Here is a 25,336-nt window from a genome sequence, read left to right as displayed (position 1 = left end):
AAATCAAGCGGGTTTGATAAAGAGAAGAAGAGGGGGAAAGTTTCCTCCCTTCTTATGTCTCTCATCTCTATTATCTGTCACCCAGCATCTCATTTCTAATTTGAGACAAATAAGCACTCCATTCTGGTAACAGTTGACCTGAGAACACTTGACTTATCAATCTGTTTAGATGTCTTGTGGATTTATGTGTGCATGCTAAGATCACAACTCTACCTTATTACTTTCCCATAGAGCCACTGTAACTCAGCAGGGCTTCTCTTCTAACAGAGCTAAAGGGAGGAACTAGACTTTAGCTCTGCAAATGAGTATTCCTGAACCTGATTTGTCAAGATAAAGAGAATGCAGAAAGTGGGACGCACTTAAAAGATGAATCAGCTGGTGGGAAGGATGGGGCATATAATTCCTCCCTCTTCTGTCTGTTCTTTCCTTCAAATGGTTTTGGTAGCAGACATGGGCTGGGGAGAGGGTATAGTCACATATAAATGAATAGTTATGGATGGGTTAAGCTACTGAGGAATACATTATTATTTTATTTATTTACTTTTTTTGGACTATGATTCAAGATTCCTTGGAGGCCATGGGGAATGGGATCTCTGATTTTAAAAGGTAACTTTTCCAAGCTTTAGGAGAGGTATTTCTAATGTTGCACCCAGATCATTATATATCACACCAGGTAAACTGCCATATGCCTGTGTCATTTTCATTTCATTGCCAACTTTTTTTCTTTTTTTAAAAAACATTTTTTATTCACTGAAGCATTTCAGCAGTATTTAATTTTCATGGTTCAGAGGTAGATGTGGAAATATACTGTGAACAGTTGTAATGAATCCTCATAGTGCTCATAGATCTTTCATGGCTGCCCTTCCCATTCTTAGTCTTCTTCTTATATCTTTACTTTAGTCACTGTTTTTATCAATGTTTGATGCTAGGAACAGGTATTAACTATTTTGATTTCTAAATTGAATTTATGTGAATCCTCCATAGTAATTATTTTTGTTTTCTTTATGTTCACCAGTAAACCTGCCTTTGCACTTCTTTGATCTTTCTTAACAATTGTTCCAAGTGTGTGGTGTTTTTCATTAGTACTATGGTATCATCCGCATATCTTTGATTATTGAAGTTCCTTCCTCCTATCTTCCCTCTTCTGTGTCTAAACCTACTCTTCATATGATATTTTGAGCATACAAGCTGAAGAAATAGGGTGATAGTGTGCAGTCTTGCCTGACCCCTTTGCCAATTGGGAACCATTCTGTTTCTCCATATTCTGTTCTTATAATAACCTCCTACGTCCACATTTCTCATCAGGACTCGCAGATGTAATGACACTGGCATGTCTTTAAGAGTCATTGGTAACTTTTTGTGATCTGTGCAAACACTTTGCTATAGTCTATGAAGCACACAAATACACAAAGGCTGGAGGAGGAGGTCCATGTATTCAAAAAGGTGAGACAGGAGATTAATTGATAAAACAAACAAAGAGTTCCAGCTAGGAAAGGATATACCATATTCTTTCATCAACTTAGTACTTGTTCTCCTCAGCAGGGGCAACTCTCTTACTCAGTCTCTGTATTATTAACATTAATCAGCCACTAAGGGAAAAGTGAGTGATGGATGCTGTGAACTTTAGGTTTGCATTTCAAAGGTTCATGCAGTAATAAGAACAATTTAAGCCACTTATATTTTATCAGAATTTCTTTTTGTGTTTAGGTATATAGATGATGAATACTCTGATTTGGGGGTTATTGGGGGTCTTTTTTAAAGACACATTAGGGAAATTCCTCATGTTAAAAAAAATTAAGAACCAACTTTGATTTCTACAGAAAGGCAAATAACCACTTCTCTTAACAGTCCCACATGATTGTTGGACTTTGTGAAAGAGAACATTAGGCAGACTGAAGAAGTCACACATTGCTCTGCTTTGATTGCTGTGTAATGTATTAAAGTAAGTAGTAATCAGTATCCAGTCCACGCTCTCAATTTACAGTGGTGCAAAGCAACCTTGAAAGGAGGATATTCACCATGCAAAACATGAACCTGCGTTCCAGGAAAGTGGTGCTAGTTTAGAATGCAAAGCTGGCTGAAACCCAGGATCTTACATGGACCTTGAAGTCAAGGGAGAGAAACATCTATTGGCAAGCTCAACTACGGGAGATGAAAAGGCAGGTTTTGGCCTCAAGAGTGCTTGAAAGAAAGTGTTGACTGACACAGTGAATGCTTAGATGGATAAGGATGATGGTAACTGGAATGGGAGGGGAAAACACAGATTCTGCTGCAAACCTTTTGCTGCCTGACATTGAGCAGTAAATGTTGCTTCCTTCCTCGGCCCAAAATTTAACCAATGATAAAATATTGACTCCTAAGTCAGTGGAGAATAGGGATGGAAAGAATATTTGAATGCTCACTGAATTTAAAAACAACAATAGGGCTTTCTGAGTGTCAAATCATGCTTATTGAAAACACACCTAGTGTTGACCCAGCAAAGAACAAAATGGACAGAGACGCTGCCATCATCTCAGTTTGCAATCACACACACACTATATAGTTACAGTGTTACGATTTCACTTGCTGCCATTGCTGCATGCTTTGGAGCCCTTGGATTTGCAGTTTAAGGAGGGGTATTTAGAATTCTCAGATAGAGAGATCTTGGCTGCATCCACACTGCAGAAACAATCCAGGTTGACACCACTTTAATTGTCATGTCTCAATGCTATGGAATTTTGGAATTTGCAGTTTCTTATGGCACCAGAAAAGGCTAAATATATCACAAAACTACAAATCCCAGAATTTTATAGCATTACACCATGACAGTTAAAGTGGTGTCAAAGTGGATTAATTCTGCATTGCAGATGCAATCCTAGTGCCTCACCAATCTACAGTTCCCATGATTATGGAAGCTCAAGTAGAATCATTGTGCTATAATTGTGTGATCTAAATAGCCCCCTGCCAATGATCTTGCTCTGGTCAGTGCTACCTCTTGTTTTAAGTCTGGGAGAAGAATGTGTATATGTTTGTATGTTTACAGAAGAATAGCATCCCCATTTCCTGTCTCAACTGAAATCCTCTCCTCTCCCTCCTTCTTGTTCCATTCAAACACACAGAGGGTCATATAAGTTATGAGAAGGGGTGGGGTAGTTTGGAAACCAGTTTGCTTGCACTTTCCATAAACCTTGCTGCTTTCTTTGTTTGGTTTAGGGCAGCGATGGCCTGGAGGTTTCCATATCAGTGGGGTGTGGATATGGTTCAGCCCTGTAAAGTTCAGATCAGACTAAAACCTAGAGCAGTGAAATCTCAGCCTTCTGATTTAGTGACTGCAGCCTCCATCTTTATTGTTTTCTAAGCCAAGGTACTGAAAACCTTTTAACTATTTCAATGTCTTCAGCACCTACGTTAAAACCATGGGTTTTAAACCATATATAGCTACACGATTAAAATATTCCTCATCTGAATAGAATAGACCTGTGGCAGTGAACCTGTGGCACACGTGCCCTCTCTGGCACACAAAGCCATTTCTGTGGGCACTTGACAGCCACAGCAAGTAGGGGCAAGGGCTCATGCTTGGCCCAGCTCCTTCTTGTGGATTGGTTTGCCTTGGGCAGAATTCCCACCTTTTCTGGATGGAATTCCCACCCCTTCTGGCCAGGAGCCCCACACCTTCTGGCAAGAAGTCCTGCACCTTGCTATGCTATGTGATTCTGAGAGCTGTAGTTTAGTTAGGTTTAATGAGGCCATCAATGTGATTTTCTTGACAAGATTTCTTCAGAGGAGGTTTGCCATTGAAACTGAGAGAGTGTGACTTGCCCAAAGTCTGCCAGTAGGTTTCATGGCTGACCTGGGATTCAGGCCCTGTTCTCCAGAGTCACACACTCAAACTGTTGGCTCTCTTTGTTCTTGTTATTGTGCTGTGCCTTCTGTGCTTCGTTATGCTTGTTGTTCTTGTTGAGTGCCTCTAAGTCATTTCTAATTTATGGGCCCAAAGAACCTTCTCTTCCTTCTGAGAGCCAGTTCCTGGTGACGCTAAGGCAAAACTATAATGGGGCAAGCTTCATCAGAGGAGGATTTCCATTGCCATCCTCTGAGGCTGAGAGAGCAGGACTTGTGTGTGTGTGGTGCCTTCAAATCATTTCCAACATATGGCAACCCTAAAGTGAAACTATCATGGAGTTTTCTTGGTGAGTTTTGTTGCGGGGGGGGGGGGGTTGCTATTGCTAGCCTGAGTGAGAAAGCATGCCTAGGGTTTTTCCCCAGAGGTCCTGCCCCTGGAAGTCCTGCCTTCCCAGAAGGTGGAAGTCACACCCCTAGAAGTTCCACCCTTGGAAGGTGGAAGTCCCGCCCCCTGGAATTCCCCACCCCCCAGCACCGGGTGACACCCAGTGCAGGAATGCCACTGAGATTGGGCACTCTGTCAAAGGTTCACCATCACTGGAATAGACTGTGATATAGCCACACGTTAATGCAGAGGAATTCAAGCTTTTGGGAAGGAGGGTGAAAAAAAGATTTGCAGTTTTTATCAGAGTATCCATGAATATCAGTTAGGATGCACATTATCAAACTTGTGGTTGTCCATCTTCTTTGCATAAATTCACATAGATTCTCATGGCTGCACATTTTCGGACGTGGAAGGGTGAATAGATGAGGATTGGCAAAGGAAAGTGAAGACAATTAAGCATTGATTTGAATGCGCAAAAGTCCACAGCAATTCACATAATATATTTATGTGTAGATTAGCCCCTAAACCCACACTAATAGCAGTCACTGGTAAATTTCTACTCCAGCACAGTTTGCAATGAATGACAATGTTTTTGCCAACTTCTTCCATGTCCAGCTTTCACATCTATCTGTTTAAAATCAGGCCTAACTTTCATTTTCAACAACACATGATTGTAATTTTAAAAGTTTTCTAATTCTTTCGTATGTGCCCTTCTTAAACCTAATTTTTTGGGATTCTTGTATTTGTGATTTCTTCTAATTTCTTTGGTTGCCTTTAACACCTTTTAGGAGATGTTTGACATCCACACTTCTGTATAATCATGCTGATGAGGTTTAGTAGAAGTTGCATGAGCAACAGTGATTAAGCTACCCACCATTGCACTTCAGAGTGTACAAGTCATGCTAACTTCTATGTATTTAAAACTGTTTTAAAACCACAAGAAATGTGGTGTTGCTGTCTTGATGATGAGCATGCAGACAAAGAAAAGGGGGCAGTATCAAATGGAAAGTCAGCTGCTATAATCCCCTTTACTGGCCACATAGAACATAGCAATAGAAACACTTTGATCTCAGCTCCAGCAGCCACAGATCAGGAGCAATCTGGTCTCAGTGGGTGAGAGAAGCAAGCACCAGCTAGGGACTGTGAAATAAGCCACAGGCCATTTGAGATCCTGATTACATTCCAAATTTCAAGCTCTAGAGGTCACCAGTCCACCATTTGGAGCCCAGAGGGTTTAAATGCTAAGTATTGCATTGCCCAAAGACACAGAAGTGAGTACGGCTAATTATGTTGCTGTTTATAGCTTCAAGAAAAAGCTGTCCATTCTTTGCTTTAGGCTTGGACTAGGCTTTTGTCTTGCTGCTGTTCTGATGTAGCCATCCATTGACTGAAGCATTTTGAACCAGGTAAACCACAGACTCATACATCCATGATTTTGCAGGGACAGTCCCAATTAATCCTCTGAGATCCCACTTTCTCAGCTGCTTTTTAAAATATCACAAGTGCAGTACAGACCGCTGAAAAACGGCGGTCTGCTGGCGTCTGTTTTTCCTCTGCAGAGAAGCCGCAGCTGCCAAACCATGCAACTTCCCTGCAGAGGAAAAAGAACCTGCAAAAAGCGGGGTTTTTCCCGTGCCAGTTATGTCATGAGTGCGCCAATGGTGCACTCAATACATAACTGGCGAGGCATGACGTGCAGATGCTATGCGTCCATTATGTCATAATGGTGCACCTGTGTACATGGGGCACCACCGTTATTGCACCTCCAGTACATGCTAGGGTTAGGGACCATGCAGCTGCCCATAATCCTAGCACCGCGTGAGCACGGCGTTTTAGCATCATGTGTACCATGCCACAGTTTCTCTCTTATCCTCTCACTTTCCCCCTTTGTCCTCAGCTTACTTCAATTGCTGTGAACTGAGTTTAAAGTGTCAAATGTATTTTGTACTTGGTTAAATCAGCAGGGGGAAGCAAAAGCAAACTGCTTTAGCGTATCCTAACTTATTTGTTCTCCCTCATTAATAAATTTGCCCATCTTGACCAAACTCTGGTGTTGCTTGCCCACGTGTCCTGGTTTTCATCTGTAAAATGTTGGACAGTATGACAGACTGCACAGCACAAGACTGGTCAGTGCAAATGTAGCTCTGAGTGATATCTGGATCCCAAGAAAGTAATTGCCGTAATGCTAGGTAGAAGAGGTGAGATTGTGCAATTGACAACCTTGGTGTAGAGGCAAGGTTAGTCTTCATCCAACTAGAAAAGGTTATCCAATTGCTTCAGCAAGTTAGTAAACCGGGATTGGAAAGAAACCATGATAGAACGGGTGGTCAAATGTTAGACCTGGGACCATGTGCAGTATCCCAAGCCTGTTTTTGCACCCTTTAGTTCTTTCAGATCCCCTAGACGTCCCTTTGCTAGGCTCAAACAAGCATCTTTTAAATAAGTGGCATCCTCTGATCTGCTTAACATGTTTTTATAAATAAACAAACAAAAAACAAACAAATAAATAAAAATACTCAAAAGAAGAGGCCTGTCATTTCCAATTTTGTTCTTTTCATTTTGGAGTCATTTTTGGTAGACTGTACAGCCCTCAGATGATCTTGGGGCAGATCACTGGCTTTTAGTTCTTGCATAATTGGCTCACTTTCATTTATAAGGTTCAAAGTGTATTATGTGGTTCATTATGGTCTCATTGTTGTGACTTAGCCACTGAGACATGGCACAGATCAGTGGTGTCATAAGGGAGCATGGGGGGTACAGACCACACCAGGTGACACCACTGCTCTTTAAACACAGCAGAAACGGGCTGTGGCATTCATCTGCTTCCCTTTAAAATGCTTTAAGAGATGGTGGGGATGGGGTGAAGATCAGTGAAGGGGAAAAGGAGAGGCCCCCAGAATTTTTTAAAATTAAAATTTTTAATTTTTAATTTCTTAAAAAAATTGTTTTTTTTTAAAATTGAAATTTTCTTTAAAAATGTCACATTTAACCAAATCTTCACAATGTATATGTAAATAGATTTAGGTTGTGGATATGATATTGTAATTTGAAAGTATAATTTTAATTTTGCTAGTTGTTTATATCACAACTATTAGCATTACATGGTATATGGGAATTACAAGTAACATTAGGGCAAAAAAGCATTACTAAGGATTCTGTATAGTGTGGAATGGAAGGAGGTCAATGGGGTGAGGTGTCACCATGGGTTACCATGCCAGATGACACCAACCCTAGTGACGCCTCTGTCATGGATCACTGATGATGGCAGAATCTTTGCTTTTTCAGACATGTTTTGGTTTATATTATAACATTTTTTCTCTTTCCAGTGTTCAGGCTGTGCCTTTCATATAGCAAAATGCCATCACCCATGTGCCAGAGGAAATATCACTAGGCTTGGGGGAACCCTAAGATTTGTGGTACAATTTAAGAAAAATAAAAATAGGGCCTGATCCCAATGATGGGACAGACCATGCTTGGAAGCTTCAGCTGGCTGACTTGAAATAGAAAACTTTTTGAGAGGCAGAACACAATGAAGTGGCTATAAACCTGAAAAGAAACAGTATACCCTTTGTTGCAGATCCTGCTTGTCTTACTAATATTTTCCATCTGATATTGATAAGTTTTATTTCCATACCATTGTAAGCAACAAACCACAAGAGGGTGCTGGTGGAAGCAATAAAGATGGAATATTCTCCACCCCAAACTGTATTATCTTTTAAAAAGTGCCCTTCTCAGAAAGGCTGCAAAAGAACTACAGTGTCCTTACGACTCTTCAAAGAAAAGATATGAATAATTTTGTACACACTCCAATGCAAATGCCTATCTAGTGACTTGAAAGGAGATATCAGTATGCATTTAACTGTCAGCCAGATGTTCATAACAACATATCTGTCATCATGACAGACAGTGTGTGTGCGTGCGTGTGTGTGTGCGCACGCGCATGCATATTGGTATAGGATGGGCTTGAATACATGAAGGTTCTGTGAAGGATGCTGGATATGGCTTTGCATGTAAGTCAGCCTCTTGTGGAATTGTTGGTGATTGTTTTAAACACAATCATGAATCAGTTTGAACCAGTTCAAATTACCCTGGTTCCCACTTCATCCGAATTGTTGAAGCAATTCCAAGAGAGGGGACATGCGCTAGACCCATTTAATTCGTGTCTTTTTTGATGCAGATTTTTTCTGCTTTTTCGACAAATTGAATCTGCGCAAGTGTGAACCACATGTGGATCGGAAACAATTCAAATTTCCCCTTTGGCCAGTAAAACCAATATATAAGAATTTGGTGTTGTAAATCCAGAAATGACCTCAGATTTCTCCATCATATATAATTTTTCACAACTTGAAGTCGATATGTCACTTCATCTTGCAAAAAATTATCCTAAAAAGAATAAGAAAGGGGTTTAAGTATTCTTTCAAAACAGGTTATTTTATGGATAGAACACCCAAAAATCCATTCAAAAGCACCAATTTTGCACTGGAACATCAGTGTCTGCACTTAATCAAAGCTGAGTTACAATTGAATTGTTAAAATTTCAAATTTGTGAAAGAACTGTGTGTGGTATGACTTTATTTTGTTTTCTCAATCCACCCAAAAATATATTAAAAACTGGTAAAATATGGAAAAAATGTTTAATCATCACATGCTTGTGTTATTTGTACTGTTGTTGTCATCATCATCTTTATATATATATCCCACCTCTCATTGCAAACCAGGACACAAGAGATTTTACAAATTAAAACAAATACAATGTAGGTAAAACATTCAAAAGCTCAGCATTAAAATGTAATTAAACAATCCATAATATTAAAATAATTCATCATAATGAACATTTTTAAAAGAGTACAGTTAAAAGCAATAGAGTACCCCATTAAAGCCCTTTATTGAAAAACGTTCACTCAAAAACCTGTTAGAATACAAACAAAAAAACTTTTCCTGCTAAAGGAAGGAGAGCAAGGAGGGGGCTATTTTAGGCTTCTGCCACACTACAGAATTAATGTAATTTGATACCACTTTAACTGCCATGACTCCATCCTATTGAATCCTGTAGTTTGTTGTGATATCAGAGCTCTCTGACAGAGGAAACTAAATATCTCACAAAACTAAAAATCTCAGAATTATTTTTGCAGTGTAGATGCAACCTTAGTCTCCCTTGGATGGGAGTTGCTGAGCCCAGAGAAACCACCAACATATATTGCATATATATTTAAAGTATACATTTTTTCTTAAATATTTGTATACCATTTGCATATAGAAATGTTATTCAAATCTGTGTCCTTTTTTGTCCTCCATTTTCAAAAGTGATATCTAACCAGATTGGCATCTTAATCATCTTTCAACATTGTCAATCTAAAGATGATGACAGGCATAGTTTGGCTAAGTTGGGAGAAAGTTAAGGTTGGAGCTTGTTGATTTCACTGAGCCCTAGCACCACAATTATCTCCAAAATTTAAGTAGGATGGCAAACAGCAGGTTGTAGTCAATAGCCAGCATCCTGTTAGTGACATATGCCAGCATAAATTGTGCTGTGCATGTGGAATGAATTTTGTGGATGATGGCCCACAGTTACATCCAATCAACAGTGATGGAAACGGAGTTCCAAATGCTGAACTTTTGTGTGGATGTGGATGTAAATCAAAGCTCACTGTGTAACATGTTGAAATGCACTGTGCACTTCTGTTGCAGCACTACAATGCTGTTCAGTACAAGGGTTGTGCAGTAGGACAACATAAATCCACTGGTGACTATTTATGCTATGTTGAAGCAATGTAGGATCTCAGTCAATGGATACTTCATCAACTAAGTAATGATCATCAATGCAAAGGTTATCTTGATTTACTCATCTGTAACTGTTTCATATTCATTGCTTAGACATGATCGTGACACTATTGCCATGAGCCCAACTCTCCCCCAAACTACTTTACTGAGCATCAGATGCATGGGGAGAAGAAGATGCATTCTGCTGGCAGTTGGTGTGCAGGTGAAAGATGTTTACATCAGGTTTGGTGAGGTTCAGACCAGATACATGATTCTGGTCACTAATAGCACAAGAATTTTAATTAAATATGGCTTTAGTCTAATAGACTAAAAGATATACTGCCATGAAACTCCATCCTCAGTGCTAAGAATAGCATAGCACCAGCAAACTCCCTGTGAGTGTCAGGGCTTGTTTCTAACATCAGCTCCAACATCTTAGGGTTCATAAGGAAAGGTCAAATAATGTCAATGTGCCCCTTCAACTGAAAAAAGTATACTGTGCAAACTGGACATTTTCTCACACCAGTTCAGAATTAGCATGATCCCTGAGCCCTTAGAGAGCTAGTGTTCATCAGCATAGCCCAGCTAGCATAGCCCAGCTGAACCAAAAGTCTGATACAGCCTGAGGCACCCTCATGTTAATATAACTCCAGATGGATGCACATGAATTTTTTTATATGTATATTTGGAGCACTCTGGTTCACAACTTATGTTTTTGTAACAGATATAAAAATCTTTTTTGCTAAGTCATGCTGAAAAGATTGTGTGCTTCCATAAACAAAGACCACAGGCAGTCCATCTGAAGTTTCAGTTTCATTGAATATTTGGACAAGAGGTGAAAAGTTTCAATGCACTCAACATCTAACCTTGGAAACACACAACATTTTGGAATTGTTTATTGTATATGACACTTCGGAGGTGTGTGTGTGTGTGTGTGTGTGTGTGTGTGTGTGTGTGTATCTTTAGAAATGTACAATGCTACTCAGAATCATTGAAAACTCAAATAAAAGTCACGCCTGGATTTATTTTTCACTACCTCTGAGAATCTGCTAAATGACTCCATTCCTGCATAGGAAACTGTTTGCAAGGCATTATGTTTTTTTCCTTGAATTTACTTATGAGTATCTCATAAGTGGAGCCAGCATAGCATAGTGATTGAGTACTCTGGGGACCAGGATTTGAATCCCTGCTTGGCCATGAAAACCCACTGGGCAACTTTTGGCAAATCACACACTCTCAGCCTCAGAAAACCCTGTGATAGGTTTGCCTTGGGTTGCCATAAGTCAGGAATGACTTGAAGGCACAAAACTACAATCTCATCAGGTCAGTAGTATAAAAATAAAATCAGAGGGATGCATAGGAATGGTTGTGTTGAAATCCAGGAAGCAAGTTAAAATCAGAACTCTAAGAAACCCTAAGACCCCACTCCAATTAAATTCCAATTACAGTAGACCTATTAAATCAAATGAATTTATAGAAATGTTAATCTATCCAGTTCACAGTGATTTAATGGGTCTACTCTAGATGAGACTAACAATTGGATTAGTCTGTGATCTAGTTTAAGCTTTGTTTACACATACAGGTTCTGATCCAATTAAAACTAGTTGGAATTAACTTTGGCCCATTTGCTTTCAGTAGTCTGTTAACATTAAACAAATTGGCTAGATTAAGGCAGTGATGTATGAGCATCAGAAGATAAAATTTGAACATCTGATTCTATCCTCACGGATTAGTAACAAGTGAAAAAACTCAGTATTGCCTGATGTCAACTCACCATTACTTCAAAGTGAGAGAATAAGTCCACACATTCCTATGCAAGTCATCAACTGACAAGACTTCATGGGATAAACCTGCATGTCATGTGTGAATAAAGGTATTGTTAATACTTGGTATAGTTCTGTGGCTTCTTTATCAAACAGAGCCCTGCACACAAATACACTGGTGAAATTCCCACATGGATTAGAAGGTCCTCTTTTCGGTGTGTCTTTCTTCTGCCCAGACTCCACCTGCTGGACCTTTCACTAAACAGACTTCCTCCTCTTCCCAAACATATTGTTGATCAGTTTGGCCATGGATTTTGACCCACTGGGACGTCTCTTCTCCTTCCCTTTGGAATTGGAAGTGACATTCTTTAGAACTTTTGTGAACATGGCTGCCACTTCCTGACAATGTTCTGCTGCAGATAGTTCACAGAACTGGCATTTGTAATCCAGGGCCAATTTCTGTCCTTCATCCCAGCCAACTTCTCGCATGTGGCATAGATCTTGCTTGTTCCCAACCAACACAACAGTTGATTCTGAAGCTCTGTGGAAAAGACGTGAAGAAGAAATATTTGTAAACAGAATTTGTAGATTCATTTTATTCTGATCATCATTATTTTTTTAAAAAAAAACTGTTCCGGAGCTTAGCACATTAACAAATAAACCAGTTTACCTTTTACAGCTTGAATTCAGGATCTGGGATGCCCCCAGATGTTGTTATACCTAAATCACCGCCAATTAGCCAGGATGCCACTGCCCTGATGCATCTTGGGTCGAAGCCTTGTTCAGCCGGGAAATTTTTGAAGTCAGAAGCTTCTGGACTTCAAAAAATGCTGTCTGAGCGAGCCTTCAACCCAGGATGCATCTGGGCAGTGGCATCCCAACTAGATCGGTGGTGATTAAGGTATAATAACATCCAGGGGCATCCTGGATCCTGAATTCAAGCCGGAAGAGACAAACCAACTTATTTGTTAATGCTACATGATACAATTTGGCCTGATTCTTGTTGGCTGATCCACCCACTGCATCAATAGCTGATTGATGAGTCAACTCCTCAGGCTGATGATAGATAAATCCCATTGAATTAATGGATCTGGAGAGCCAGCATGCTGTAACAGGTTGACTACAACTCTGGAGCCAAGGGTTTGAATTCCCACTCAGCCATGGAAACCCATTGGGTGACCTCAGGCAAGTCATACTATTCCAGTTTCTGAAGAAGGCAAAGGCAAACCCCCTCTGAATATATCTTGCCAAGAAAACCCCATGATAGGTTCACCTTAGGGTAACCATAAATCAGAAACAACTTGAAGGTCCCAACAACAGCAAACTCTTGTCAGGAATAATTCTGGAATTCAGGCCATAATATTGATTTCATATATGTATTTTAGCCTTATTTTTAACATAACCATTATTTTTTACAATATTTTAAAAAATAATTTTATATGCTAGCCTAATAATGTCTTTGATAAGAAGGCAGCATATAAATTTATATGATTTTAAAATATCCAGCTTAAAAATCATATCATGAAACACAGGTTAGCATTTTATGTCTAAGCCACAAACCTTCAATGGATTTATCTCATTTTAACTATACTGATTTCCCCTTCGAGAACCTCAGGAATTGAGTTTTGGTGAAATTGTATAACATTTTTTCAAATGCTAACCCTAAGTATCTTTCATCAGTATAATCCAGGATAGAGAAATTTTGTTAGTCAGTTACAATATCATTAGATGCAAGTGAGACTTAGAAAACTGTAACAGCTTCATATTCTCCTTTGTGATTGTGATATTAGGTGACCTTCAAAACCATCTCAAAAACAGAGTGATGTCTATTCTGCTGGTGAATGGGACAATACATGACGACATGATCCTCTCGTGAGTGAGGCTGCATGAAGAGTTGCAACAAATCCCCTTGTGGCTCTTGCAACATCATTCACTAGATGGACCGATCACATCATTCTGCAGTGCCCCCACTTGACAGCAGAACAGACCCCTGTCTTTCCAGATGGCTGGCTGCCTTTTAAGCTGGTTTTCAGGGAGGTTGGGGATTAAAGCATAGATCTGACATAAGAGCCCCAGTACCCACTATTTCCTGGGAAAGAAGGAACAATTCTTAAATTAGAATAAAGATCATCAGTACAGCTAGATCCTTGATCTTTTCTTATCTATCAGGATGGAAATTACATGAACAAGCATTCTCATATAGGACTCTGGGTTATATGGAGACTTTGGATGCATCTACACTGTAGGAACAATGCAGTTTCACACCGCTTTAACTGCCACGGCTCCATCCCACAGAATCTTGAAATTTGTAGTTTTGTGAGGCACCAGCACACATTGATAAAGAAGGCTAAAGACCTACAAATCACTGAATTACCTAGAAGGGAGCTGTGACAGTTTAAAGTGGTGTCAAACTGCATTATTTCTACAGTATAGATGTACCCCAAGGTCTAGTTAGAATAGGCCAACTGAAATAAATTGGACTTAATTCAAACCTTCTGGATTTCAATGGGTCTTCTCCAAAGTATGACAAGGGTTGACACAGCACTATCTTTCTAATGAACACTGTACCTGTTCAACGTTCTAAAGCACAGTAATTTGCTAACTTGCCTTTTGCAAGCTCCCATGTGGCATTCTCGTATCCTGTAGAGCAATGCTTTTGCAAAAGCAAAAGAGGTCCGATCACTGATGTCATACACAATGACAAACCCATCTGCCCAGTGGAGCTCATCCGTCAGGGACAGCTTTCCTTGTCGAGGCTGAAAAGCAACACAACAAATCGGACTGAACACTTGGCATAAGATATTTCATTAAGATGGCTTTAAGAGACACCCCCCCCCAAAAAAAAAGTACTGGTGGCTCACTCTCTCAAATTAGATATTTTGGACAGTTCAGCATGAAAATGCTCACCTTTATTTGTTGTTGTGTGCCTTCAAGTCTGTTCTAACTTATGGTGACACTAAAGTGACTCTATCACATGATTTTCTTGGCAAGGTTTATTCAAAGGGGCTTTGCCTTCCTTGGAGGCTAAGAGTGTGACTTGCCCATTGGGCTTCCATAGCTGAGCAGGGATTCAAATCTTGATCCCCAGAGTTGTAGTTCAATGCTCAGCCCAGCACACCATGCTGGTGTTTTCCCCATTAGTTATAGTATATACTTGTGTGCAAATCAACTTCACGTATAAGTCAAGAGAAGGTTTCAGGGTCAAAATCATGAATTTTGATATGACCAGTGGTTGAGGGTAAAACTTTAGAGGGCTATAATGAAGAATGGAAAGAGGGAAAATACCACTTCCCTCCATCCATCTCCTCTGGACCTCTCCCAACCACGTAGCATTGATTCTCAGGTACTGGAGGAGAGGTTTTAACATCAGATTGAGAAAGGAAGCAAGTGGTGTTCAATGGGGAGTTTTTTTCCATGAGAAGAGAAACCTTGCAAATTGGACTTGGGAGAGAAGCAACTAGTATTCAATGGGTATTTTCTTTCCTGGGAAGAGAAGCCTTGTTGATCAGACTGGGGAGAGAAACAAGTGGAGTTAAATGGGGAGCTTTTTCCATGGGAAGAGGAGGGTTGCAGATAGGATTGGGAACTTCTTTCACACAGAATGAGGGAGGGAGGGAGGCATCAGGCTTGCTTGTTTTAGGACCTTTCTGAACAGTACTAGTGTATTGACCCATATATAAGTCAATCCAGGATTTGGGGGCAATTTGGGGGCAAAAAATTGTTGACTTATAGTTGAGTGTATACCAGTATTAATTATTATATAAAGTATTGAATTTTTAGGAGTGCCAGCATGTGTTGTGGTTTGATTGTTGAAGCCCATTATGTGACCTTGGGAAACTTGTACTTTTTCAGCATAAGAGGGAGGGAAAGGCAAACCTCTTCTAAATAAATCTTGCCAAGAAAACCCTAGGAAAGTATCACCACAAGTTACAGTAAACTTGAAGAAACAGAACAACAAACTGCATTCTTATCCCACTCTTTTCCCAAGGAATTTAAGGATCCATGCATTGTTCTTCCATCTTTATTTATACAGCAACTGTGAAAGGTAAGTTAAGCTGAACTATGGAGAACAAACTCTGGTGATCCATAATCACTGTGGCTCCTCCGGAGTTTTAAATCCCTATGTTCAACTGTATTATCAGGGCTGTGTGGATACACACAAAAATAAACTACATTCTGTGACACAAAAAGTTGAATTCTGCAGCATTTATGCATATGGCAGTATTCAGTCATAGACTTTCAATGAAACATGTGTGAATTCTCTTCTTTTGATTATTTTTCACCGTATTACCATTCTGTATAATAAATTTTGATTTTGTGAGACATGAAGTGAAATACAGATCTTTATAGTGCTCCAGATGTTTATTCCTTGTTCACAGTAGATGGGGCTACTGAGAAAAAAGCTGTCCTCTACATGGAAATCTTTGCATGCATGAAGGGCTTCTTGAATCTGTCCTGGCTACATCTCAGTTTTTCTGGTGAGGAAGAAAACAGGACATACCATTCTAAGAGACTGTGTTAGTGTCATGATTTCGATCAAGAAGGTTTTAAATTCAAGGAACGCATCTTAACTGGGCCCTGATAGAACTACTCAGAACTTAGGAATGTTACTTTTTATTATATAACTGCCACAATGCTCCAGCCACCATGGTCATGCTGCTTGAGTTGTAGTCACTTGGAAAGTAACTTTTCCAAGCTCTAATTTCCACTATTTTTCTACAAAGTTTTGAAAATGAATGAGCCTTTGGCTGTATTCCTCAACTTACTTGCGAACAAGGGTCGTATATTTCCAGATTAATTTGTTTTCCATCTAGACACATATGCTTTGTATAAATGCATTCTGTGGAGATAAAAGAAAGAGAAACAAGCATTATCATGGAGTGACCATATAAAAATTGTGAACTTGGTCATTAGAACCCTTTCTGGAGTCATCATACTGATGTATTGTACAAAAATTGTTTTTTGTTGTTGTTTATTTATTCGTTTTTTAATGTTAACATGGTCCCAGAGTAGAACACAACTTATGAGGTATTCATCTGGAATCATCTCTAAGATGAGGATCTTTATATATATCCTCTTTCTGCTAAAATTCCCTGTCCAGAAAACTCTGGGTGGGTTTAAATCACTCCGCAGTTGCTCCAATATTGGTCCTGATACAGCTGAATATTTTCCCCCATAAGGGCTCCTGCCACACTGCAAAATTAATACAGTTTGATACTGCTTTAACTTTCATGGCTCTGTCCTATGAAATCCTAGGATTTGCAGTTTGTTGTGGTACCAGGGCTTTCTGCCAGAGAAGGCTAAATATCTCATAAAACTACAAATCCCAGAATTCCATAGCATTGAGCCATGACAGTTAAAGTAGTGTCAAATTGCATTAATTCTGCAGTGAAGATGCAGCTCTGTTGTTTTATTTAGTTAGAAACCAAGGAAATGATGACATTTCATGGGCAAGAAACCACTGGTATAATTGCTAACCATGACATAGATCACACTTAGGGGAAAGAGTGGACAAACTTCCCAGTTCTGCATTAGCTTAAATGAAACCTGTTTGGGTTCCCCATTCCCAAGGTGGATCCAGACAAAAGTGAGCATAGACAGAGACATGGACTTAGGGTCGGATTTGTTCAGTAGGGAACAGGAAAGAGGGGGAAAAAGGAAGAAAAACAGGTATGTCCACTTGATTATCATCCTTCCCCAATTTGTGTGCATCTCTCTATATCATGTTTGTAGCTAGAGAACAGAGGAGGATGAATGAAATAATGTCAACAACTTGGAAAGGGGTTGGTGAGGGAGCATAACTTGGAGCAACAACAGTGAAAGATGAATAGCCACATATCATTTTGAGGAATAGTTGCATGTTCTGAAGGATTCCAGATAAATGTGGATTTGTGAAAAGATTTGAAAGAAGTGATACATTTCCATCTTTATGACTACTCTGAATTTTGGAAGCTACCATCGATGCTTAACAGATGATCTTTTGTGTAGATGCAGAAAGGAGCAAGTAGAAGCAAACTTCTAAAGTTAAAGAAGGCTTACCAGAGTCAGAGGCGTATTCTCCGATGAAACGCTTGGTTAGGAATCGCACTGTAAGGGCTGCAACAACAGAGAAATAGCCAGCATTATGTGCACTGCTTTGTGGTGATATTTCAGGTCAGTTCTACAAGCTACATGTTTCTTTCTAGGGTCCAAAGCTGAGTATCCAAGAGAAAGCATGTGGCTTGATTAGCCAATGAGCCAGTGTGTGTTGGACCCACTCGCAGCAACCAAATTGCCCGGTGCTGATGCAGAGCAAAAAAGGAGCACCCGGAAGTGGCTCCTTTTTGTGGTGTCACTGCAATGCCGCAAAGCGCCAGAGCTGGCGCGGTGACATCACAGCTGCGCCTCCCCGTCTGGAAGCGGCGCAGCTGCAACATCACCGTTATGCGGCCCAGCTTGTGGGCACGCCGCAGCTGCAGTGCCCTCATCACATACAAGGGTTGCCGGGCGTGTGGACGCTCTGCTCCCAGGCAACCCTCACACATGACGAGGGCACCACAAAGGCCCGTCTGTTCCGGGCCATAGATACAAAACATATCACTGAATCTTGCATTAGATTTAGGACAATTGAACAACTTGAGCCTCATCGTGTAGCACTGAAAAAAATGCACACAGAAGTATGTGTGCGTGTGTACTTTCAAGTCACCTGTTGATTCATGGTGACCCCATCAATTTCATAGATTTTTTTAAAAAAATAAAGAATATTTGGAAGTATTTTTTCCCATTTCTTCCTCTGACATACAGCCTACAACACCCGGTATTTGAGATCTTCCATCCAAGTGCTAGCCAGAGCTAGCTTAGCTTCCAAGATCATATGGCATCTGGTGCCTTTAGAATACTTAGGCCAAGGAAATTAGGGTACTGGATGTTAATATTAGTTATGGGAGCATAATACTGTATTGTCTCAAATTTATTTGCAGAAGTTTGAATTCAAGGACGAGAAATTTACCTTCTGTTTACATTGTCAATATGGTGATACAGTGAGCTGGAAAATCGATAAGTTGATCAAGTTTCCAACCCACATTTAGAAAATTGATGAGTTGTGCCTTTGCAACAGGTATCGGTGTACACTTAAATACATCAGGGTGGTTCTTTTTCAAATGGTTTAAAATATGTCAGAGTCTTCTGTGCATTTTTAAAATGCCATATAAAGTTGAAATTCAAACTGAGATTTTGCAATCCACCTTTCAAAATGTTAATGAACATCGCTGCAGAAAGTTAACATTAGAATTTCAAAAGCAATTTCTTCTCTTGTCACAGAATTTCCAGACTTAGGGTACATCTGCACTGTAGAAATAATGTAGTTTGACACCACCTTAAGTGCTGTAGCTCCATCCTATGAACTTCTGGGATTTGTAGTTTTACAAGTACTTTTGCCTTTTCTGCTAAAGAGTGCTGGTTCCTCCCAAAACTATAAATTCCACAATTCAATAGAATGGAGTAAGGGATGTCAAACTGCATTATTTCTACAATGCAGATACACCCTGAGATTTCATTCTTGACATCTACCCAGATCTATACTAGCTCTTGTTCTGAGTTGCTTTGCATTGCTTTATTAGGACTAGCCTTATAAGCCAGGACTACCAACTTTTTTACTGCTTTTGCTCCTATGCCTTACAAAAAAGAAAGAGAGAGAGAGAGATTGCCTTCAGAATTGAACTAGACAATTTTTCTGGACACTAGAGATACATGTTAGGAGATGCTTCAGAAAAGAAATAAATTAAAAGAAGTAAATTAGGAAACAGACAAACATATAGGAAGTTATATGCTGTCAGACAAGAAAATTAGAACTGATTACTCCAGTCCAAAAGTGGGGAGGCAAGACACCTGGGCTGCATCTGCACTGCAGAAATGTAGTTTGACATCGCTTTAACTGTCATAGCTCAATGCTATGGCATCCTGGAATTTATAGTTTGTCATGGCACCAGAGCACACTGACAAGAGAAGATTAAATAGCTTGCCAAACTACAAATTCTGGAATTCCATAGCATTGAGCCATGGCAGTTAAAGTGGTGTCAAACTGCATTAATTCTGCAGTGCAGATGCACCCCTAGCAATCCAGGTAGTTAAACTTGCCACATTTCTATCAATGTGGCTGTAATGGTTTGAGTGTTGGACTATAACACTTGGCAGACCAGCGTTCGAATCCTGGCTCAGTCATGGGAAATCACTAGGTGGCCTTAGGCAAGTCACACTCTCTCAGCCTCAGAAGACTGCAATGGCAACCCCCTTCTGAAGAAACTTTCCAAGAAAACCCTCTGATAAGTTCATCTTAGGGTCAGAAACAAAGCCACACAACAACAGCAACAACAACAACAACATGATGCCATCAAAACATGGGCTGATCCATCAGTCAGATTTGACAGTTTGGGTAGCAAGACAAGAAGACCTTTCTTCTGAATTAGCCAGGGTGGCATAGTGGTTTGAGGGTTGGACTACTGATTCCTCCCACTGGATGACCTTGAGCAAGTCACACTTCCTCAGCCTCAGATGATGGCAAGGGCAATCCCTCTCTGCAGAAACCTGCCCAGAAAACCCCATGATAGCTTCACCTTAGGGTCACCTAAAGTCAAAAATGAGGCACACAGCAACAACAACAGGAGAAATAAAATCCCTTCCACACAAACCCAGATTTGCATTGACTGACACAGAGCCTTACCAGATTTCCCAGTCCTTTCACTGCCTAAAACAGCAACTTTCATTTCATTCATCCTGGCAGGCGCTTTAAACACTTTAAGGGATGCCAAACTGATCAACTCCCATGTAGGACAAATGGGATAACAGAAGAAATTTCCTCCACACTCCTCCGCCTCCTCCTCCTCCTCCTCCTCCTCTTCTTTGCTCAGATCCCCCAGAGAGTGAGTCTGAGTCCCCAGACTTGACACTTTTTTATATCCATCCCTGCTGTAGACGTCAAAGGAGAGAGAACTGGGACTGTGCCAGGGCAAGGCAGTTCAAAATGCTGCCCATTTTTAAAGGTCTCTGCCCTGCCTTTCTCCTGCCCAGCTGCCAAAAGTAATAAGAAAAACTCTTCTTTCCTATCTTTCCTCCCAGTAGAGATCTCCAAACTGTTTTAAGGTGGTTGGGGGCTTAATATAGCTAGGCAACTTGTTATTCATTTTGCCTACCTATGGGTACGTTTTTATTTTACATTTTGTTTCATAAAGCTAATGTTGCATCTTCTTGTTGTGTGCCTTCAAGTCATTTCTGACTTACGGCAACCTTAAGACAAACTTATTGCAGGGTTTTCTTGGCAAGTTTGTTCACAGGGTTTTCCCCTTGATATCCTCTGAAGCTGAGAGAGTGTGACTTACCCAAAGTCATCCAGCAGGATTCAAACCCTGCTCTCCAGAGTCATAATCCATCACTCAAACCACTACACCACAGTGGCTCTCCAAAAGTGCATGGAAATGATGTGGTTTGATACCACCATGACACCATCTTACAGAATCCTGGGATTTGTAGTTTGGTGAGAAACCAATAGCAACAGCAACAGCAAGTTCACTTATAAATGAACTAGCACTCCCTAAGTGGTTTACAATGTGTAAGCAAATTGCTCCCAATAGGCTGGGTACTCATTTTACCAACCTATGGAAGGATGAAAGGCTGAGTGAACCTTGGAACCCTAGGGTCCACACACTCACAACTTTAGAATCATACAATCATAGAGTTAGAAGAAACTACAAAGACCATCCATTCCATCCCCCTGCCATGCAGGAATTCACAATCAAAGCATCACTGACAGATGGCCATCCAACCTCTGCTTAAAGACCTCTAAAGAACGAGACTCCACCACACTCTGAGGGAATGCATTCCACTGTCAAAGAGCTTACTGTCAGGAAGTTCCTCCTAATGTTGAGTTGAGCTAGAACAGGGGTAGGCAACCTGCGGCCCGCGGGCCGGATGCGGCCCAGCAAGGCCTTGGGACCGGCCCCCGCCCGGTCCTGCCGCCGATTGCCGCCGGGGCCTTTGGGGGGCAATTGTCTATAGAAGCCTCAGAAACATGCATTTATATTAACATTTTTTTTAAAATCTGCAAATTTTTTCACGTGTCCTCCATTTTTTTAAAAAAAGTGTCTTCCATTTGAAAATTTTGTCCTACATTTGTCCTGGTTTATTTATATATTTATTTTTTTAAAAAAAAATATTTAATTATTTATTTTTTGGTTTCGGCCCCCCAGTTGTCTGAGGGACAGCAACCCGGCCCCCGGCTCAAAAAGGTTGCCTACCCCTGAGCTAGAATATCTTTTCCTGTAGCTTGCATCCATTGTTCCATGTTCTAATCTCTGGAGCAGTGGAAAACAAGTTTGCTCCATCATCAGTGTGATACGCCTTCAAATACTTAAGCCTTGTAGCTGCAGGACCAGCAGCCATTTAACCACTGTGCTACCAAGGCACCACTACACTTTCATGGAATGAAAAGCTGGAAAACTCCTCTTTATTCATGGGATAATGATGGGATTATCACGATGTCATGCGACGTCATCCAATAATCTCTGCGCAATTGAGTGAAACTGACGGGAACATCCCACTATGCTCCCGTCACTTTTGCCCATCTAAAAATATCCAGAGTTACAAGCCTGGTAAATGGAGGGAATGCTCTGCATGTAGCTTATCTTGTTTTTAGTAAGGCCTTTGACAAGTTCCCCATGGTATTCTTGCAGCAAAAAAAAAAAAAAAAAGCTCTTAAAATGTGGCCTAGACAATGAGAATGTCAGGTCAGTCAGCTAATTATAAATCCACCTAACAGTCACATTGTCTAGCCCATGTTTTACCAGCTGTTTTGTAAGTATCATGGGAGACCTTATCACAAAGATGGTCCATACTACACAGTTATAGCACTTTGAGACCACTTTAACTATCATGGCTCCATCGTACAGTAGTCTGGAATTTGTAGCTGTGTTACTTAGAATTCTATGCTAGAGACCTCTAGTGCTGTAATTCAGCAGAATGTGGACTAAAGTTCTACGTCAAGGAATTCAAAGAACCTCATCAGCGTAGAAATCCTAGGAATCTGTAGGATGAAGCCATCAAAATGCTATTACAATGCCTTCCTGATAATGGAGGAATGCATTTCCGAGCATTCATTGTCTTTGCTGGGTAGGGCTGCTGGGAGTTGCAGTTCAACAACAACTGGAAAGGCACATGATTCTTATCCTTTTCATCTAGCAAGGTTCTCCTAACATGACTGTCTCTTACATTTATTGGCATTAGAATGGCCCAAATTATAGTATATCGAAAGCTCTGAGAAATATATATGGCATCCTAAGTGACTTGGAGCTAGACATCTGAGCTACAGTGAGCAACCTTTTGAATGCAAAGTCCCTACTCAGGGATGGACATTCTAGAATGTAAATGGAGGCATTGTGCACATATTGTTGCCACAGGATTTATTTTTGGAACAGAATGCTAACTCCTTTTTTCTTTTTTTAGCTCCTGTGTTTATCTTGCCCTGTGAAAAGACAGACCACAAACTGGGGGCACTGCCTGAAAATGCAACTTTTCCCCTTTGCTTTTGCAAGGCAAACATTGTAGAAATGTACTTGCTATTCTCACTGCAAAGGAAATGTTTAATAAACTGCAAGAGAAAAAAGATGCCTTGCAGAATGTGTTTGAAGATAGGTAATTTTTAAAATATATATATTTTGTTTAACATTACACCCATATTTTCCTTGCTTTTTTTTTTCCAAAAAGGGAAACACACCAAATATTCTTTTAAAACTCTGCATAGCTGATTAATTTCAGAAATACAAATTGAAAAACAAGGAGTCCTGTGGCACTTTTAAGACCAACATATTATTATAGGAGGAACTTTCATGGAGTATATGCCACATGCAGGGACATGTGTGATCCAGGAAAACACATTCAATAATAAATGTGTTATTTTTAAAGGCAAATAGGATTCTGCCTTTTGTAATAGGAGTTAAAAGAAAGTAATATGGTGACCCTTTGGAAAATGCTACAAGTAGGGCAGTGCTATTCATAAATGAATACTAGGCAAGCAAGGCATAGCTGAGCATGAAATATCAGCCTTTGACAAATAAATGTGCTATTCGTAATGTCACTCAGTCATTGTGGCAGGACACAACATCTCCAGTACCATCAGACAAATCATTCCCAATGGTTGCTTTCATGCTTCAGTCCTATGGCTAAGTAATTCTGCATCATCTGGAAATTGAATTCAAGATAGATCTTTACACAGCACCACAGAAAATATCACACCTTCCAATTGTCCCAGTTTGGCAGGTACAATCCCAATTAATCTTCTGTTGTCCCACTTTTTCAGATGCTTTTAAAATGCCCCAGTTTTAATCTCCTTCTCCCACTTTTCCCAGTTTACTTCAATTGCTGCAAACTGATTTCAAAGTACAAAAGTAATTTGCACTCTGTTAGCTCAGTGGGGGGAGAGGAGAAGGGAAGGTGAAATCATATCCTGGTGCTAGACTCAGGTAAAAGTAGACTGCTGCAGGCTCTCCTAGCTTCTCTGTTCCTCCTCACTTATAACCTTTGCCATTTTGACCACACGCTGCTATTACCTGGCCATGTGTCCTGGTTTTCATCTGTGAAATGTTGGAGGGTGAATGGTCTGAAAGTGATGGGCTCAGGAAAAGCATCTCTGGATGCAGTGTTTGGAAGATGCGAGCGGGCTGAGTAAAGTTGGGAGTGGGCTGATAAAACAAATGTGAGGTCACAACGGATAGTGGAGGAAATGCAGGTCATTCTTATTGTATAGAATCTTGACATGAAAGTGGAGGGAACAGGGACAAGTACGCCAGTGTTACCTTGTTCATGATCATCCTCTTTGCCATCCACATGGGGGTTATTCACATTGCAAAAATAATCCAAGATGAATCCAGGTTGAATCTCTGTTGTTCACGCACATCCCAAATGCATCCAATTAAGTTGGGGGGAGGCTGCCAAAAAATCCACTTCTGGGATAATGTCCTGGACTGCAGCCAGAACACACAAACACCACTGATAAGGATGGCAATTAGCAAAGCAAGCAGCTGAAACAGTCCACAAACCTTGCCAGGAGTGAGAGAGAGAACAAGCCAAAAGCCGACATCAGAAACACAGAGATCACCGTAGTCAGTCCAGCCCAGGGTCAGGGCAGCCAGCAGGCAACCAGAGTCCAGTCCATTCCAAAGTCAAGGCAACAAGGAGTCAGGATACACGAAGCCAGTGCTGGCAGCAATCACACCAAAGGATCATGCAATAAACTCTGGCATTGAGTTGGTGTCTCTCTGTTTCCTAAATAGGGGATGCCCTCCCCTGTACCAGGTGAGGCTGGTTAGCTAATTGCCTTGCAGCAATTCTCTGGGATCTGCGTCTGCCAGCACTTTCAGCCCTGCACTGCCTGAAGGAGGGAACCTCCAAGCCTGGTTCCTCCCCAGAGTCACCACTAGGCTGCTCTACCACCAGAGGAATCCCACCAGCACTAGGACCTGGCTGAGCCTCCTCCTCTGGGGCTGGGAGATCAGGGTTGGGCTCTGGCAGAGCAAGATTAACACCTGGTGCAGCCTCAATTAACTCTTGCACTGGAGCAGGATTAACACCTGGTGCAGCC

General features: G+C 40.6%; 1 protein-coding gene across 1 annotated transcript; it reads right to left on the bottom strand.

Moving 5' to 3' along the window:
• Positions 1-11,988: 11,988 nt before the first annotated feature.
• Positions 11,989-20,540, bottom strand: RERGL (RERG like). The gene is made up of 5 exons (XM_089526685.1): positions 20,429-20,540; positions 17,770-17,826; positions 16,497-16,570; positions 14,338-14,486; positions 11,989-12,271 (listed from the first exon to the last, which is right to left on the bottom strand). Exons 1-5 carry the CDS (start codon positions 20,478-20,480, stop codon positions 11,989-11,991), a joined length of 615 nt encoding a protein of 204 aa, XP_089382811.1. The 5' UTR covers positions 20,481-20,540.
• Between the last annotated feature and the right edge of the window lie 4,796 nt (positions 20,541-25,336).

This window comes from Sceloporus occidentalis, unplaced genomic scaffold (assembly GCF_023333645.1).
Source record: "Sceloporus occidentalis isolate IW3139 unplaced genomic scaffold, rSceOcc1.0.p SCAF_5, whole genome shotgun sequence".
In the NCBI taxonomy this organism is placed as follows: Eukaryota; Metazoa; Chordata; class Lepidosauria; order Squamata; family Phrynosomatidae; genus Sceloporus; species Sceloporus occidentalis.
The sequence above is the reverse complement of the archived record's forward strand: the minus strand, read 5'-3'. Positions and strand labels throughout refer to the sequence as shown.